This window comes from Rhopilema esculentum, chromosome 21, assembly GCF_057945365.1.
Source record: "Rhopilema esculentum isolate cy_ngs chromosome 21, ASM5794536v1, whole genome shotgun sequence".
Lineage (NCBI taxonomy): Eukaryota > Metazoa > Cnidaria > Scyphozoa > Rhizostomeae > Rhizostomatidae > Rhopilema > Rhopilema esculentum.
The window spans coordinates 10,522,006-10,541,976 of NC_142835.1; the positions used below are offsets into that span (position 1 = coordinate 10,522,006).

Below are 19,971 nucleotides of genomic sequence, written 5' to 3' on the forward strand. Positions count from 1 at the left end.
GGAAATATAAGTAAATATGTGATAATGTTTAATGTATGCTGGCTTTCTAATTTACTTAACCTTTTTCATAGTAAAATATTATACAGCGTTGTCCAAAAGGATGGGCGTTTAATTCACTTTGGATTAAAGGTGATTGCAAACAAGAGAACAGGTTAAAAAGAACAGGTACGACGAATAGCAATCAAGATATAGTACTTTACCGTCTATGCTAATTGTTATTGTATAGAGAAATTAAGGACTGTATCAAGTTGTTGGCGGTGCTGACCGCTGGTGTCGTTAGGAGACACAATGAGAGCAAGTTAAATTTGGGGCATCGATGCGAAGGAGCAGTAGTAACTCTCGAATTGTCACATGTTGTTTGTGTTCGAGAACAAGAGTGATTGAAATGTAGGCGGATAATGGAGATCATTAAACACAAACGTTCGGACGTGGCGAGTCCCCACAAGTAACCATGGTCAGGCTTTGAGATGGTGATGCGAGATCATAACTCAGAAAGGTGTAAAACTACAGCTGGCAAACTGTCCATTTGCTAGAGCCCGTCTGTTGGGAAACGAGACAATGGGCCTAAGGTTACGAGACAGTGGGGTCAGCAGTGACAATGGCTCAAATTATATACAGAAATTTGATGTTGGTGAAGGAAAGACAACAATAATGGCTGTGTCGACCAGTGGAAAGAACTTTATGATTGATAACAGTGGCAAAATCGATGAAAAGGGAAGGATTGATGATGTAGATGAAACAAGCTCAGGGTATAGTTCTCGAGAGAGTCATTGTGGGGAAAACCAGGAAAGGATACATCGAGCTAAGGTACAGAAATCTCCGAAAATGGTGCTTGTTTTGAACGACAAAGGGAGAACCGTCCATGAAAATGAATCTGTCGACAAAGTTGAACGAATCATGGAGAACCTTTCTAGAGCTTCCAACCCTGTTCCTGGTTTTCAACTAAATGATACTACCGACTTGGATTTTAAACAATTAAACGAACAATTACACCGATTCTCTTCGGTTGCTTCACAAACTGACAATGATGTCACGGAACATGTTCCGCTCCCTAATAAAATCTGCTCTTGCTTAGGAGATTCTAATGCATTCCCAGCTGACCCAACTGTATGCAGACAACCGCGGATCGACCTGGAAAATGATACTGTCGAGGAAATTCCTTCAGACAAAACTAATCAGAGAACCGAGAATAAACTGCTACCTGGTGGGATAAGTAAAATTACAAAAAAGAAAACCCAGAAAGAAACAGAAACACAGACTGATAAGCTCGATTATAATCTTTTAGAAGAATGCAAAAATCTTCGAATGTATAATTTGGAGCTTGAGGAAAAGCTTAGCAAATTCAATGACGCGTTTGATGTCGTTGTTAATCAACTGGAAAGAGAATTGTTAAACGGTGAGTAAAGATTGCCTCTTTAGCTTTTGAATAACTCGTAGTTTAGTGTTTTGGATACAGGTTTTAGAAGATAAAAAATCATTTTTTTTCACGTAAAACCGGCAACATGTTTGTATTTATGCAGCAAGTGAGCGTCTTCAAGTCAGAACTTGAATGATGCTGTTCTCCGATTCGATTTTGTAGTTTATACTGGTGATTTTACACTGACCTACATTCTTTTGCAGCATCACCAGGGCTGCCACACCACTTGACTTTGCTTTTGCTAAAAGTAATTTATAATCCATTCTCTTTCTTAGTTTGCATAACTTAGAATCCATTGGCATAGACCTGGATTTTACTCTGCTGGCATGTACCATTTCGTTGGGGGCAGCCAGTTTGTTCTTATTATATCACGTCTGAGCATTGTCTATTCTGCTAAAATCAGACTGATCAAATTTCAATTTTCTTCATGTCTGCAGGGAGTTAGCAAGGGATTGGGCATAACAGAGTCTTTGTGGCCAGACAATTAAAACCCAGGACCTCTCCATTTATCCAAAGGAGCTTGATGTTCCAAAAACGTTTCCCAAAAGTTACAATAAATATGCAACCTAATTACAAAGATAAAAAATGTTTAACCTGCTGGTATTGGTTTGCTGTCCTCCTGTTTAATAGGTGTTTTGTTAAGGAGGGATGTGTGTTACCAAAGCTTTCAATTTGTTTGATTTTATTATCTGTAATGGTGCTACTTCATCAAAAGTTTTGCAAGCATTATTTTTGCTCTATCTAAAAACATTGATTGTTGATATTTGCAAGTTCGTTGATGGAAGTAACTTTTTTTTGAATTTATTATGCAAGAAGTATTGCTATATAATGTAGGTTTTCATTTGAATTAATATAGGAGAACCTAATTTTTTATGGACGGCTCATTTCAGACTCTTATTCAAATTGAGAAAGTTTTGCTTTGCAACTGTTTTAATCTACACAAGCAGAAAGGCAGTATTTTCTGTTTATTTTCCCATAAAATCATTGATTTATACACAGATTTGTTTTCGTTGCCCAGCACATTAAAGCTTTTTGTTATCTAAACCACAACAAGAAATGTTATCAATTGTGTTTACAAATAAAAGTGGTCTGGTTTTATACTGAAGTATGGTAGAAATGTTCTATTGTTAAATAGAAAGCTTTCGTGAAAAGCTGTGGTAAGTTTGCCAGAGGGAACTTCAAACCTCATGCATTTACTTCATGCTCACAAGCATCAAGGACATTGCACAACAGGACAGTAGATCACAAAAGCGGACTTTATGTGGTCACCCACAAGCACAAAGATTCAAAGTGGTTTGTTCAGCTAAATTACGAATATAAACAGTTGCTTACAGACCCTAACAGTTACCTCTTTCAAATTAATTTCAAAATGTTGTTTGTTGTTTAGGCCAGCATTAAATTAAGGCCCCTGATTAAACATGGATAGCTATGCCTTTTTAATGCACTCTTTTAAGAAACCCTGTATACTGTTGAACGACTCTATTAGTGATAGCTCATGATTTACCATTTCTTATCTTCGTTTTGAAAAGCCAGCCTGTTTGCAACTGTTATAAAAAAGTTAAAAGTTAAAGACATGGCTTGTTTCTAGGATAGAAAATGTATTTAGAAGAACCAATATTTTTGTTCAAATATCAAAGTCAGAAGAAGTGGTATCTGGTCTTTAACCCCCCTTGTCAAGATTTCTGCCCCCCTCCTGTGATTAGCCAGTTTCTTAGCTTCCCAATAGTGTTCAAATTTCATGGATTTCTACTTAACATTTTGCTAATATTTCTATCAGGCAAACATGATTTCTACTGTTACTTTGTAATGTCAATAGGTTAAAACATTAAACATCTATAATGGGCATCAATTTTCTTAGGGGAAAAGAGGCATGCTTTTTTCATTGAAAGCTTTCTTGTCCAAAGCTGGTTCATCATTGTTCTGCAGTTACATAGAATATATACACGAGCAATCACCTCTTACAGCATCTCTGATCATTAGAGTATACTTCTTGTTCCAAATAATTATCGTAATCATCATATGAAACACTCACTATGTAGATGATCAGACATGGTATCTCTGACAATAACACTTCTTCTACTTGCCTCTCATCATTTACACCACTCTCTCTCAAGTCTGGCTGTTGATGACTTGCCTAATCTGTATACATTTATAGTTTAAAGACCATAGCCCAATATTTTTTCTGTGCCAAGTTCCTTAGAAACTCTCTTATACACATTCATAAAGTTTATTTTTTCTTAATATCCATATGATTTATGTTTCAGAAGATGGTAGTACAAGGCATACTTCTGCCTTCTGCCTGATACATGTTTTCTCTGCATCAACTAAAATCTTACTCCAATTTATTTGAAGAAGAGTTTTTGAGCAGCCATTATCCTATCAAGTTAATTTGCTGCTTTCAGACAAAGTTCACTCCACTCAGTTTACCGTTTAAAGTTTCTATGACAAAAATACAGTTGAAAACTATCCAAATTCAAAAAATGGTCATCAAATGTCTAAATTTCTTAGGAAGAAGTCAGTTCTTATCACCCTTACATCTTTTGAAAGCCTATCAAATATTGAAATTAGCTGCCATCTATATTAGCATGTTTGCTTCCTTGCGAATGGAATGTCGCTGAATTGGCCCTACCAATAATATTGCCCCTAATTTAGTCTGTTTTATGATCTGTTGTGAATGTAGAATATTGTTTGATCTCGTAACGCTGTTTTGACACAGTTATTTGCGGTGATTGAACTGGCTATGGATAAAGCAATAAAGATAAGACAGAAATATCATCTCATGCATCCTATTTTTTGCTTCTTTGTTCTGGAAACAAGATCTTTCCCACAAATTGATATGACCCGATTGTCAGTATTTGAGACGATTAGGCTTTTTCCTTCATATCGTCTCAAGAAACGTAAATTAAAGGTTTTTGAAGATAAGCAAGCAAGCGATAACGGCATTGAAAATGAGTGATATATGTGGATACTCAGTGAGAATAGTAATGCATTGGAAACTTTCTTAGTATACACAAATTCCGATATGTTAAGCATCTTAGTACATAATCTTTGCGTCAAAGATAGTGAAATCATTATGTAGTCCTTTTTGCCAACCAGCTTCTTTGTATTTTGAGACCAGGTTTATCTTGGTCGTGGAATGGTTTATCACGTATTTCGTTTCGAAATTTTTTATTTGGTTTTGCAGCAGCTTGCCAATGTCCTTGGCAAAGTATTCCGTTGCGTTCAATACATTATAAATTAATGATATATACGATCTATGATTTGATCAATTGTGGTGGGAAATTCTATAAAGCTTCATTTATCTATAAGACATTTCCCCCAGAGAAATAACTTAAGTCTTTAGAGTGTCGAATAGAAAATGGGTCTCTTAAAAGAGGGTGTCAATTTATCCCAGCTGAAATAAGCGAGGGCATATAAAAGAGGGTGCGAGTATTAACAAAAGAGCAGGCGGAGAATGAAGGATATACCGCAAGTTAAAAATGAGCTTCACTCTGTCGTTCTTGATGCAAATCGTGACCACAAATTTTGCATTTAAGGAACCATATTTCAAACTTGATTTCAAATAGCTGAAGGAGTGCTTTTACAATCCAAGCTAAAAGCACCTGCTCTCGAAATCGTGTTATGAAAAACGGATATGGTGATATCCTATCAAAGATGTTTGTAGATTATCTCCGAAAACATTTGGTATAGCTCGATGATGGTACGGTCTGCTCATGTTAGTCGTTAAACGTTTTGTTTATAATCTTTAATTTCTATTTCAAATTAGCTGTTTCATTTCGATTTCAAGATATTTAGATATTTTTAGCGCAATTTATCTTATCTTGCAGCTGTTACAGAAATATCGCACTTGAAAAAGCAGGTACGTGCAGTTGGCAAGCTCAAATTGAGATCTGGTCCATGCGCAAGATGCGGGTATAGCTCGGACGTAAGTACATGCCGCTTTTTTCCAGTTTAGCAAAACTTTCACAGTGACCCATAGTGGGAAAAAAGTGAGGCCGTAAAAGCGTTTTTGAAATTTTAAATTTTGAAATGAAAGAACAACAAGAAATATTTCTTAGTTGGCCAACCGGATGTGTTACTCTGATGAAGCCTTGTATACCAGGGCGAAATATTAGTATTCGTTTAATTCAATTTATTTTGAAAATTTGCCTTATAACACTGGATTCTCGTCACCGAATTGCTTTGTTCTTGAATTTTATTCTCGTATTTATATCATACTCATTGCAAGATTCATAGAATCCGGTGGACAGCCTATCCTGCGGTTCTTCCTTCTCACACATTATGTTACAGATTACCTGGGATATGGTCACGTGATCACAGCCCCCCCCCCCATTGAATTACTTGAATTTGGCCTTTGTTTTTAAACCTGCGAAACTGGAAGAACAAATGCAGTCCGTTGGCAAAGTAATATCCTCATTAGGCCATATGTTATGTTTCACTGTTTAGTGGTATTTCAATGTATTCTTTCTTCTTACCTGGTCAAATTTAAATATCGAAAAGATATATTTTTATGATGTCATCATTTTGCCTTTCTATTTGAAATGTGTCATTACCAACGGTTGATCTACTTTTTCACGGTCGAAACTTCGCTGTATTAGGTTGCTGCTGGCCCTATCTTCAATTATTAAGGTCATTTATTAAGGTTACTAAGGTCAATTTATGTTTAGAATTTTCTGAGATAAAGTATTTTGGAATTTGTGATATCGAAATTCTCCAATATGCAATTGATATCGTGTTGCTTGAAACAAGTAGGAGACACAAATATACAAAACAGAATTTAAGATGTCTTTGAAAAAGCAAACATTTGGAGTCATACTTAAGATTTTCGTCTGACACTTTTCAGGGTATAAAACGTCAGAACATAGATCGAAAACTCTGCTCTGGAAATTATGTATACCCAGTTGTGGATTGAAGGATGTCAGATGAAAAGATTTAGCATGACTCAAAATGTGTGCCTTTTTCAAAGCTATTCAAATTTTGCAGCTTAAAAGATTGCTTGAGGAACTTTTCGCTAGTGAATCCTTTGTGAAAGTCTATACAGTAATCCCTAGGAGAAAAATATAATTTTCCTTTAATTTCTTGTGACAAGTTGTCACATAGTCACCAGGAGAATAACGCCACTGTTAAGGCATGAGGATTTTCCAGTAGATCTAATTTTCCATTTACCTAAGGACATCGTTTGTAAATTGCAAGACTGGAAGCTGAATAGGATTATCCAGAAGAAGATGAAATCTGGTTTGATTCCGCCAGTAAATCTGGTCAACAGGATTACAATTTTTAGTGATTTCCAGAGGATAAAAAAGGGTAAAGATAGGAGGCAGCGAAACTTTGTACACTTTTCAACATAAACAAAACATGCATAGAGAAAACATTTGAGTCGCAGAGTTGCTAGCTGATGCAAGTCCCTATTGCAAGCAGGTAGTTTTGACATTCCATTGTTGGTGTAGACTTATAAATTTTACGACTTGGTACGAAGTCATTAGCTGGTGGCAATCCCTAAAGAAACTGGGAAAATGTGGCCCTAATTTTCCAAAAAGCTTCATTGTAGCACGACAAGATACTGTTCCGTGTTTTTTAAAGGATCCTTTTTGTTTTCGGAAACGCCAGGCACGGAACGTCAAACTTGCAATTGTGCCTGGGATCTTTCAGGATTTCAAAACCAAAGTTATTCTGGAAGAAGTAGACTGGATCTTGCTAAGACATAAGAGCTTTCGTTTCAACCAACAAGAATTACAATTTAAGTTATGATTAATAAAAAAATAAAGAAACGAGTACATGAATTGGACTAGGTTTACCATAATCTATGATACCAAGTCATTAAATAGATGAAATTGAAAATTTAAAAAAAGAACCAAATGGTTGGGAAGGGATCTTATAGCAGAGCTAATTTATAGACCCCTAGACGGCTAAAATGCATAACAATCTTTTGTGGCATTGTGGTGAAAGAATTTTAGGCTATTCCCATGTATCAAAGTTTTAAATCACTTTGTTTCGAGCCTTTGAATACGCCTTCAAACGCTGTTGCACTTTTTGTGCAGGTCGCTAAAAGTTACTTTTTGGTTTGTATGAAACAGTAACTGGATGCGAAAGGGAGTTCCTTCTCTATAAATCCCTAGAATTCGCCACCATTGATTTGTTTCAGTGATTGTAAACTTTGCTCAACATGAACATTTGTGGGCTGATTATCCACTTTAAGATTCAAACGCCGACAAAATTCATTTTTATTGAGCCTTTTCGAAGACTAGTAATCGCCTTTCAGCATGAAAGGTTTTAGCAACCCGAAAGAGCAAAGGGCGTTAGGTCAACGGTTTTCAGTCTTGGCTCTCAAAATGTCTTGCCGTTTTCGGCATTTAGCTTTGTTGGTTTGTTTGAAAGCTCAGGTCGGTTTTTAGTGACATTGAAACAGTGGAATAAGTTTGCATTAGCACAATGACTTGTTTTCGACTCGTTCGTGTTTTCACAGAACAGCTGTGCTCTTGGACTCACTGATTTGCAGCTAATGTTTTTAAGTTGCCTAGGAAACGGACGTTTGTCCCCATGCCCTCATGCCTGCCAAATACTCTTCAATAACCGAGAAAGCTAGCAATTAGTGGGGCTTGTTTTTTAGAGAGTGAGCAAGATTTTAACTGCAAGCTACTTCTTTAAGTTGCTCAGTACCTGGTGATATGATGTTATATCGATAGAAAAACACTTTTTTCTTTGTTTCTTTTTCAAATCACCAAAAGATTGGAAGGCAAAATATTGGTTTCTAAAGTGGGGAAAAGAGTACTTACTCAAAGGATTAGGTTATATGTATTTGTGAAACTTGGCAATGTTTTTTTGCAGATTTTCCAAATCATTTTAATTCTGATGGGAAAACAACTTTCAGTTCTTAGAAATTTTACTCCTTTCAAATTCTCCTGAAGGGGAACTTATCAGAAACTGAATCTACTTGCGAACGTCCTGATTCCATTGGTCGCTTGACGATCTGTATAGTTTTTTTAGCCAGGTTCACCTTATAAGCACAAATTCAAGCAACTCCCTATAAGTTGAAACTGTTGCAGGTTTTAACGTTACAAAAAGCCAAAGAATGTCTAAGAAAGTTTGTGTGATAAGCATTGATTGTCAATTGTATGTTGACGATCTTATAGACAGGGGCCTCATAATGGCTTTTGGTTACTGGTGGCCAAGCTTTTCCAGTTTAGTTAGATGCGTCATGAAATTTCCAGTAGATGTGATGCAGTTTTTAGTGTCTGTGTCAAACTTGTGAATCTTCCGTTAGCTTCACAGAACTATTCTGTGTTCCTTGTTCGGTTTATGTGGTCATGTTATCAGTAACTTACTTATTGTTTATCGGATACTCTTACACAATAAGGCCTAAAATTCAACAAGGTGCGGTAAGAATTCCATTGGAATCAACCTGATCTCTACACTTCTGCGGCAAAACAAGCCCACTGCAAGAAATCCGCTATTTCAGGCTTTTGAAATTAGACATTTTTAATCTAGCAGGTCGTTTTTTTGAAAAGCGAAAATGATTTTGTTTTTAATCCGTGTAGATGAGCAACTTTGTTATAAACACAGAAATTTTTGTGCTTAAACGCTAATATCGCATGTGGGCGCTTGGCTTCATATGAAATAATCGAAACGTCTGCTTTGAATTCAGAAGAAGCAGATATGTGCAGTTCTTGTTGCTTATCGTTTTTGTTGTTCGCATTTTGTGTTACTTTATAAATCTGAAACTGAATATAAACCAAGAACAGAAACGGTTAAAATGTCTAATTTAAGTCATAATTCACATGAGAGGGAATAGATGTTATAAATAGAAAGCGTGGTCTTATTGCGAGCGTATTTTTCTTCATTTTCACCAGATTTATCCTTGCACAGCTGTTGAAGATTGATTTTAGTCTGTGTTTCTAGCTTTTGTTTCGAATCTCGTGATCTCTCTCCCCTAAATTGTGAAAAATGATAGTTTTACTAAGTTCCTTTGGCCAAAGTCCCCTTCAGGTTTAGGCGCGTATGATATCCACTCACGTTTACGGGTATCATTTAACATTAGAGATTGCAAAGAATAATCTAATAACCTCGCTTTGTGCTAGTTTAAAAAGTATGATTTGTATATTTCTTTGTCCCATAACCGAAATATTGTACAATAATCCAATGCGATTAGTGTCTTCGAATATTGATTATTCTGTATGGGGTTAATTGCGATTAATTGTTCGAGGTTAATTGTGATTTTCTGTGTGCGATTAATAGTTATCTTAACTTTGCCTCTTTAGGGTGACATTGTCGAAGTTCAGTCTGTGTCAAATTCATTCAAAAAATCGTTGGGGTACTCTGATATGAAAAAAGCTTCTAGCATGGACAACTTGCAAAAGTGCTCAAAGCAACCAACTCCACGGATCTCAGCGAAAACTGATTTGTTGAAGTCACTTTTAAAAGGACAAACCCCGGATAAAATAAAGCTGGTAAAGTATACTTTTAATTTTAAGCATAATCATTGAATTGAGGGGCGTTTTGCGATGCATTTACACCTTACTGAGACGAGGTTTTACTGCCATTATGAGGAGGAAGGCATGTCAGCACATTTGTTTGTGGGAGTTTTTAGAGAATGTTTGAGGACGTGGGAGGTCGAGATGTTGAAGAATAAAGGAGTGTGAAGAATGAAGTAGTTGAATGGGGAAGTGGAGTATGTGAAGTGGAGTATGGGGAGAGGAGTATGTGAAGTGGAGTATGGGGAGAGGAGTTAAGAGATAAGGGTTGCAGAATGATGGGTGCGATGATGGGATATTTGATGGATGCAAGATGGTTTGCTTTAAGCGGACCCCATGGTTTTTTGTTTTAGACAAAGATGAGTGATCTCAATTCGTTCTTGACTTTCCTGAGCACCTTAAAACCAATATTTCCCAACCTCTTTCAGATCTCTGACTATTGCGTAACTGGTGTTCTAGTGTTAAAAAGAAAAGGGTTGATTTTAACCCCAAAAAATATTTTAAATAACAATACACTTTAGTCGGTTAGGTGAACTTTGTATCTGTTTGCAGACCGTCATTTGATACGTAGTATCGTCTTTTTGTTAGATTGTACTTGATTTGAATCAAGACCAGCTCTTCCAGACAGTCTGGTTGTTTCGTTTTTCGTAGGCGTTGTTAGCTCGATCCTGTCATTTTCTTGGTTTGTTTTGTTTTTTAATTAAAGACAAATGTGACTGGAATTTTATGGAAATTAATAATTCCGTCTTATAGGAAATGATAATTCCGTGCGTTAGGCTTTGGTATTACCTTCGATATGTCCTGTCTGTTTTGCTGCGCCGACTGTATCTATTTTGGCTAGCTAGAAATTAAGCTCATCTTGTTCAATGACCTTAAAGTTTACCACTGTCAAGCAATTAGTTAAAATGAGTGAGCTTTTTGTTGCATCTCTTCTTGTTTTATGACAGTCTGATCAATCTAGTTACGCTCACACTGACGTCATACATAGCTCTTTTATTTTCTGGTATTACATTAAGCCATTAGATGCACTATGTCTGATTAATACTATAACAGCGAGTAAGTGCAACAAAGTCTCTTTTCTGTAAGAAATCACTTTCCAGAACCTTAATGAGTTTCTTCAAGAACATCAAATTACTATAATAGACTTTATTTGTGGTCAGTTAGAATTTACGTAGACTTTAGAATTTACAAGGAATAATTTAGTTGTGTTATATCAACGTTTTATTTTCAATGTCCTTCAGACTGTTTCATTTCTTATTTTATTGTTTTGATTAAAGTATTTTTGTTTATGATAATTCAAGCTAAAACTAGGAATGTTGTTTTCATGACAAATACTATTGGTTCATAAATATTTTATTAGCATAATTTAATGAGCAATGGTAATTTATGAAATTTGAATTTAAGAAGTTAAGAAACTTGGGGAAAAAATTATACTCTAACCTGCTTTTGTCTAAACTTGGAAACCTTGCTGCAGGTTTCTTACTAAAAGTGAGAAAAAGAGTTGGTAGAGCAACCAGTCAAATAGAATGCGTAAAAGAAGTTTTTTTGGTACATTATGGAGCTTTTCGTTTGTTTTTCTGCGTGTCAGACATTAGTCATGCAAAAACATCGTCATGAATAAGACATACTTTGTTAGGACAGGTCTTCACGAGCCGCATCTCAAGTTATCCGCCGTAATTGTTTAAATCCAAAAATAATTAAGGATAAGAGCAACGGCAGTCCACGATAAAAGGGTGAATGAAGGATGGGATTCAGAGATTAGGACGGTTGGAGTCTTTGTTTATTTCAGTGAATGGGGGAAGTATTTGGCAGTCCTGGAAAAGTAAATCCAAATATCATGAGAGAAATTGATGAATATGTCTGACTGGATTATGTGTTTAAATAGATTTGGGTCATCAATAGCCATCGAAAATATTTGCATACTGAACTTAGGAGTGTTGGATCAGTTTCCAGCCATGGGATTCTTATGTCGCAACGTGTTCACAAGTCAAGGTCTGTGAATATTGAATTCACCGATTCGCCGAAACACAGACTCATTTTAGGTTATCAAGAGTCGAATTTCTTTGAATAATACGCTTTTAAGATATATATTGTTTTCAGGGGCAAACAAAGCGATAAATGTATTTTGTCTCAGATTCAAAACAGCGCCAGCTAGCCCTGATCAGTTTACAAGAATTTTTAGTCTCTCGAACACGATCGCAAGTAGTGTGAAACAGAGACTGTAATTTGCGATTATCAAAGAAACGTTCTGCTGTTGTTCAGTTTTTGCCAATGACAAGCTCTCATTTTGAATGAAGCAAAATCATTCAAAGGGGAAGATGGGGGCAAGATGGGGGGGGGGGGGGGGAGATGGGTACAAGAAGGGGAGAAGAATTTTCTGCAAAACGAAATCACTGGAAGGTTACAACATAACGAGCTCTAGACGATTATTCGTATGCGAAGGGTTCATATTAAAATTAGGCTAATTTGCAAGAAATTTGTTATTGCGTACAATTGGAGTCTGCAGTACGTATGGAAAACTTAATTTCTGGTCAAGCAGGGAAATGATGAGCATTGCTTCATATAAGTTGCTTTGAATTACCATATGTTATACCATATTTAGTTAAGGGATCGACTTAATACAGTTAATCAACTGAATTAAGAGATCGATTTATACATCGGGTCCCTTATGTTAAAACAGAGATAGTATAAGATTATGGACGACTAATATTTTGGTCTGTACTGTGATTGTAACGTTTTCATGTGATATTCAGCTGTAATTGAGAAGCTCATCTCGTAGAATGTTATTGCAGAGTCGGAAGTAGTCTTTTCTGAAAGGGTGTCTGGTTGTCATGTAGCGTGTATGCCCATTTTTAAGGCCCCTTAGCCTTAAGTTTCTAATTTAAATAAACAGACCCGCCTGAAAATTATTCTCAGTTTTGTCTTGATTTGATTTTACATTTAATAGCGAGGAAAAATATTTTTTCGTTATGTAATTAGTTCTTGATCACATGTAGATTTTGAAAGCTTTTTCCATATTCTGTTATGCCATATGAAGTTAAGGGATCGATTTAATTAAGTTAATCAACTGAATTAAGGGATCGATTTATACATACATCGGGTCCCTACGTTAAAACCGAGGTAGTATAAGATTGTGGACGACTAATATTTTGGTATAAACTGTCATTGTAAAGTTTTTATGTGATTTGCATTTATAACCAATTTGCGCGCGAACTGTTATGACTTTGATAAGTTTGCAGAACGCCTCAGTAATAGAAAGAAAACATGCAAGTAAATTTAAATCAACTAATATTTTGTTCCGGCATACGGGGCCATTGTCAGTGTAGTATGGGGCTTTCATGAAAATATGCAAAAAATGCGAGTATATGTATCTGGGTGAAGGAAGCTATTGATTCACCTAATTTGATTTGTGTATTTTATTTCTGAAAAATCGTTTTACCTTGTGTTGAAAGTTCTAACGCTTTTCTATTAGCACATTGACACAACCATTTATCCCACAGTCGTTGCTTGAGAAGAATAAGTCATTGAAAGATGAAATACACAACTTAAAAACAACGGAGCAAGTTTCGCACAGAAGATTAAGCCCTCCGCCAGTAAATCAAGTGGTATGTTTTTTTCAATACTGCCTAAAACGACATTTATATGTTCCTGTATGTTGCATAAGGGGATTCTCATTCAAATGCCTGACGTTGGTTCCACAGTAGCTATAAGTTTCATTTCATATGTTTAAGTTGGGCGTTAGGCAGTGCTGCTTTTCAAGGGCCCTATACTACAAAGCATGCAAAAACTATTATATTATAGAAAAATGAATTAACCTAATTAGAACTCAATATAAACATACTTTTATAAAACCCTTCTATAATCTAAATTATGTATCTAGAATAAAGATCTATGATAAAAAAAATGGTAAACATATTTTAACAATTAACAAAGATATTGTTTGAAGCTGTACAGGGAAGATGTCTTAAGTCATTCAGCCGAGAGACTATTTCGAGACCTAGAAGCTCTAAATGAGAAACATATCTGTCTATCTCTTGAGTTTTCCTTTCTTAACCTGGGGTCACTGGGTGTATTCCTGATACTCCTAGTGGTAAGTTTGGTTGTTTTTATGGGTAAAGATAACACATGCGTTGCGGACTCCTTTTTATCGATATATCAGCTATCCAAATACTTGAGCTTCAGCTTAGAATTGTAAGAAGGATTTGCAAGTTGTCACATAAACTGATGGTTACTGGAATATATTTAGCAGCATGTCCCAACAGCTGTGCCCATTGCTGTGCTGACTATTCAAAGGCTTTTGTTGTATCGAATTTCAGCTCAGGTCCTTCGAAAAAGAAGAGTCTGCCAATCTTTGAAGGATAAATTTGCTTAAAAGAATGATGCCCTCTTTAAATGTTGGCTCGCCTGTAAGAATAAAATTACAGCCGTTTATAATTCGATATGTATAATCTAGTTTATGCAGCCTTGTCTTTATAAGTAGAGTGACCAGCCTGCGAAATTATCTCCTTGTATTCGCTATGAAGCTTTACTGTGGCTGATACACAGCAAATTTTTTCTGGAAGTTTGGCCAAAGTCCAATTCTGATCATTCTCTAATTGACAGCCAAATTTGATTACTCGAAATTAAGTAGATGTAAACTAAGAACTTAAAAATATAGGTTTCAATGATGTCTGGAGACAAGTAAAGATAAATTATTGAATAAAGTTTGGCGATATAATTTGGCGAATAAAATTGTTTGCACTGTTTGTTAATGTAAATAATCAACATAACGAAACTTCTTCTTTTAAATCAGAATATCAAATGTAACTGCGATATCACAAAGGTGCTTTCTATGGTACTAGATTTTACAAAAGCTTTCATATACTCGTGTGCTTTACTTTACTAATTCTGGTTGAAGTAAAGATTTAAAGATTAAACTTTAAATATTACTTTGTCTCCAATCCAGTGCTAGAAATTCATTACGTTTTTCTATATACTATCTTTCTTATAAAGTTCTGACTTTTAGAAAAAAATGTGTATATGAAAACTACGAGTTCCTTTTTACCAAGTTTAGGTAAATTTTGGAGCAAAGTTTTGATAAGAACAGAATAGCGAGTCAGCAATGCGTTGTTTTTAAAGCTATTGCATATTTATCTACATATCGAATTATATTGTATTTATGTAGAATACTCAAGCAGAGCAGGATGATTCAAAATGCAACGGTTACAAAAATGCAATAGACCAAAGAACTTCAACTGAGTTTGATCCATCAATAAAAACTAAAGAAAAGTCGGTGCAAGAGGACGTGCGATGGAGACCAGTAAGATTTTTATCTATAATTTCTCAGCAACGCTAAATGCAAATCAAACTGAATTATTGTATTCTCAAGACGTATTCACTCATTTTATCGCCTTCTGAATGGTCGATATTTTTATGAACTTCTTATCAAGTCGATCCAGTAAAATATTTCAACACCTAGTATCACAACCTATTGTTGTTCTTGTTTAATTGTATGTAGCTTGCTTATAGGAATCCAAAAAGAAGCCGAATTACTTTATGCTTCTTAGTGATTTCTCTTTATAGTGATTTCTCTCTTTAGTGATTTTTTCTTTAGTGATATTATATACTTTCCTGGTGATCACATTGATCATGAAATTGGTGTTGGCAGCTAGCAAAATTTGCTTGCACCAGTCCAAATGTCTTTGCCAAATTGACGAACTCTGTCTCACAACCCAACTTCTTCCCCAGGACTTGCAAACTTTCCAACGCTCTATCTTATTCCTGCTTCCCAGATTCTTGTATTGCAACGTGCCTTTATTCACAACTAAAATAAACAGGCTTGACAATTCCTCTCTCCCTCGTTTGCCCAAATTCCTATCTCTTTCCCTTGTTAGGGCTTTGATATTGACTCCTTGGCCTTTCCCTAACTTCATCGTCGTAAAAAGAAGTAACCAGATTGAATTTCCCGGCAATGTCTTTTATGCACTAAAAATTGTCGCTTTTTACAGAAAGCTTTAACTGAATGTAGGCTATTAAGAACTGAAATACATCATTTATCGATGCATTCAATTTTAAATGTTTTCATTATTTCCAGATTTTCTTCCTCGTTAGGGGCAGGGCCACGTTTAGAATTTTGGGGCCTTGGGCACAGAATGTAGTTGGGGCCCTACTGTGGATATTCGTACTTCAAATTAACCATTGTAAAATAACATAAAAGTGAGCGATTATCTTAGAATAGTAACACATACGTGAGATCAAATTAGGGGGATGTCGAGTAGAATGAGACATAACTGGTACTTGAAATAATCGTCGTTTCTCTCTTAAAAACAATTTATCTTTGAAGATAAAAATTGGTAGCCATCAGACATAGCCCTGTTACCCGACCTTTCTTGATTGTGGTGAAGAATTATTTTTCACTCTCTTCAAAGTGAAAAAAGTCATTTTCCTTGGAAGTATTGTAGCAGCGTGTCCTTCAAAGATAAGTCCCAATAAGAATTCGGCAATAACCTTATTCTTTAAAAGAAATATTGGCTCCTTTTCTTTCTTGCACTTTCACTTTCCCTTCTGAATACCCAACTGGTTCAAGTGATGTTGCCTGAATTTAATTTTATCTTATCCAACAGCAAATGAAAATCATACGAAGACCAAAAAATGCCCCTGCAGTCCACCCACAATACACCTCGGCGGCTTTTCGAACAATACACGTGACTCGATGGGGACAAAAAAGTTGAAATTGTGAGTGATGACTTAACGAAATTTGTGGTGATATTTGTAGTTTGATGGTACAGTTGAAACGTGCTAAAAGGTTGATTATATACAATTGTGTTTGATCTGTTGAAACTCGGCAATCTGTGAAGCAGTAACCCTTTAATGACGTATTCTTGCTTATATATCGAGCCAGTGTAGCACAGGATAGAAGGATCTCGCGCAGAGCTGTGCAAGATGCCTTGTCAGTAATCATTGCCTGACCGACGTTAACTTGATTAATCATTTGTGATATCTTTGAAAGTGATTGACCGATCAGTTGCAATTTGATTGATTTGAAATCCATCAATTAGGGTTTTTATTTGTTCTTTGTTTCAACTGAATCAGCTTATCGAAGACCCAATGGGAGAACAGAACTTGTATATGTAGTTGTATATAGCATGTTTTGAATTGTTCATCCTATAAAGACAGTCATCATTTCTAGGGATCGTTCATTTGTTTAATTATGGTTCGATTTCTGAGCTGATCACTTTCACAGGTACATTAAGTACCAAAAATTTCGGTGGGATTTATTTTCGGTGCAGCAGGGCAACCAAAAATTAATCCCACTGAATTTTTTCTAAACCGAAATTTTTTCTTACAAAAATTTTCAAACGCTATAAAAATTTCGTTTCACACCGATGGACTTTCAAAATAATAAAAAAATTTTTCCTTGAAGCTGTTAAAGTATTACTTTGTATCCTATATGGATCAATTTTCAGTTTCTGGGACAAATAGAATATACAGCTCATCTTCACGCTCTCCTGTTTCGCCCGTTATATCCAAGAAATTTGAGTTCTCTATGGGCTGAACTGCTGCATCTACTGGGCCTTTATGATTTTTCTCAATTATTTCTTTCTAACGTTCAAGCGGTTTCAATTTAGACGCCTCAATTTTTAACTCAAGATCGATCAGAATTTCCAACCCTTGCGTTGTGATCGACGATTGCGAATATTGTGAACCGTAAACGCTTCGAATTAATTTTCCTCCATTAGCTATAAGAGTTTAAGTAAAAAGGTCGTCCTCTAAATTAGAGTTTATGTTTAGGATAGAGTTAGAAATAGCTCACAGCAACTATGCTTCCTGAAAATGTTTCATCCACCGATCCACCGACTTTATCCATCGAAATTTTTCTTTCCACCTTAATTTTTCAAATTCTCACCAAAATTTACATCGAATTTTCATAAATTTGAACGATTTTTTCCACCCAAAATTAATCTATCGAGTTTTTTTGGCAACGGAATTTTTGGTACTTAATGTAATCATTGCGTTACATCATAGCGTGGCTGGTAATTTTGGAAAGCTGCAATAGAAAGTTTAAGGTTTGGAATCGATTAGTTAGAGGGCCTAGATTACTCGTTAACAGGCTAAACGCATGAAGGCACCTCTTGGTTCGATAGAATTTTTATCAGAGTTGTTCAACAGATCATTCACAATTGATATTATTATTACAGATATATATTTTAAGTCTCGAATATAGCAATCGTGTAGGTAGTTATTTATTGGAATTAGAAAGTAACTAGAAAGTAAAGTATTCGAATAAACTATTGACCTGAATGAAATTTCAAGTTCTACAAAATGCGATTTGACATTTTCATCTAGAAAGATGACAATCCCTTTACTTAACTGACGTGAAATCGGTATTGCACCTACTTCTTAAAGACATCGACTTTGCAGTGAAGGGGCCGTGGGAATCGTAAACCATTTGATGACTTTTAACTTCTCTGGACCTATTTTATGTTTGAGAAAAATGCACAGTTCAAGACCCCTTTACACAGATATGCATCCAAATTTTTGTGTATCTGCATATCTGCTCTTGACCAGATCTTATTTTCTAGGACCTGAACCATGAACCTACTTAAAATCATACATACAGTCCAACCTTGAAAATGATTCAAGGAGTACAGACTGCAAAATGGCATCGAACCCACCAGGTCCACTGTTAAACGCAATCTGTCTCGTTGTGGATTGGTTAACGAGAACAATAGCTGGAACAATAGCCTAAACACGATTCCAGCGCTCCGCCATAATTTTTACAATGCGATAAATTAAAGTAGGACTAGAAACAATAAAAAATCCCTTTGTTCTTATAATCAATCAACGTCGTGACAGATTGCCTTTAACGGAATGCAGACTAGAACTAGCTTTGGAATGGATGTAGCAGGCTCTTAGTGTAGTTAGCTTCCCCTATTGCCTTTCAGTTTGTAGATGAAATTGATTGACGATCTTGCCTTGTATATTGTGTTTTTCGTGGCTCTGTTGGTTCATCAGACCTTTTAAGCGCTCTAACAGGTTTAAGCCTGAGATTTCTAATCAAGATAGCTTTTTAGTTCTGCAATTTTAGTAGCATTGTTCCGTTTTAGACTTCTTAAGGTGCTTTTAAAAGTCACATATTTGCTACATCGTAGTAATTTGAAAATACCTTGGATAGTTATTGTAGCTGTTTGATAGTTTCCACTTTCACAATTTTTACTTTCTTTAATGATTATCAGGCTAGACTTAAATTTACGACAAATTTCATGCCAGCCTAGTTCGTTGTTTATGGCGAAGCATCTAGAGATCAAAGCTAGTGAAGATGACAAGCTATTTTTTATCCGCATCCGTACCCATGTCCCTTGAATTGGTGTAATGGAGAGGGAAGGGGGTGGGAGAAGGGGAATTTTAGAGGATAATCTTCGTTGCCCAAAGTATTTCTCGCGTAAAAGTAATGAAGCAGGGTCTTCTTCGATTACTTGTCAATTTTTTATCGCGGGCAAGGGGGGCTGTATCGTGTTTTCAAGGGGGAAACCATTGGATCATTTTGTTTATGTTTATTTTCTATTTTTACGTTTTTAGTGTAGATTTCTGTCGCTCTTGGATGTTTCTGCATCCATATCTAGGAATCGTTCTGCTACCGGAGCTTAAAAACCCTTTTATCATGCTTCTTATGGCATTTTTCTTAATTATTTTTCAGTGTTTCGCAGTTTTTTTCATTTTCAGTGTTCTCATATCATTTTTATAAATGAGCATCTTTTCTATTTTCGATTAATGAGCGTAATTTCTAAACCTGAAAATTGTGTACATTTATTTTAATGTCGTTACCAAGATGTGATAGCTAAGAGATGCAGCAGTCTGCATCAAATTCAAAATAATGTGTTGTTTCTGTCATTATCTCCTGCTTGTACAACATTTTCTGTTAAGAAGACGAACGGTAATATACTTCATCAGTTATATCGAAGTTATGTCTTTCCCTTGCATCCAGATATCATTTAAACTTTACAATATGATGTTGTCTGATTCTATTTGACTCTCGTTATGATATTTTCATTTAAAGAGTCATTGCTAACAATGAGCCATTGCGCTACGCAAGCATCCCATAATGCA

At 35.7% G+C, this 19,971-nt stretch overlaps 1 protein-coding gene across 2 annotated transcripts; it reads left to right on the plus strand.

Moving 5' to 3' along the window:
- Positions 1–306: 306 nt before the first annotated feature.
- On the plus strand, positions 307–19,739 carry LOC135684444 (uncharacterized). 2 transcript variants are annotated; one of them, XM_065200017.2, is made up of 7 exons: positions 307–1,396; positions 5,245–5,342; positions 9,673–9,861; positions 13,386–13,490; positions 15,050–15,184; positions 16,488–16,599; positions 18,447–19,739. In XM_065200017.2, the coding sequence occupies exons 1-6, from the start codon at positions 559–561 to the stop codon at positions 16,593–16,595; spliced, it is 1,473 nt and encodes a 490-aa protein (XP_065056089.2). In that variant the 5' UTR covers positions 307–558; the 3' UTR covers positions 16,596–16,599; positions 18,447–19,739. The 2 variants fall into 2 exon arrangements, with proteins under 2 accessions (XP_065056089.2, XP_088970936.1); XM_089114810.1 differs by having other exon boundaries at positions 317–1,396; positions 16,488–19,739.
- The last annotated feature ends 232 nt before the right edge of the window (positions 19,740–19,971 follow it).

What these genes read in the sequence shown, in the direction of transcription:
- LOC135684444 (XM_065200017.2), top strand. Translation starts at nt 559, where the DNA reads ATGGGCCTAAGGTTACGAGACAGTGGGGTCAGCAGTGACAATGGCTCA. An exon ending in GGAAAGAGAATTGTTAAACG is followed by an intron (nt 1,397 to 5,244) that starts GTGAGTAAAGAT and finishes CTTATCTTGCAG; the next exon opens with CTGTTACAGAAATATCGCAC. An exon ending in CCCCGGATAAAATAAAGCTG is followed by an intron (nt 9,862 to 13,385) that starts GTAAAGTATACT and finishes TTTATCCCACAG; the next exon opens with TCGTTGCTTGAGAAGAATAA.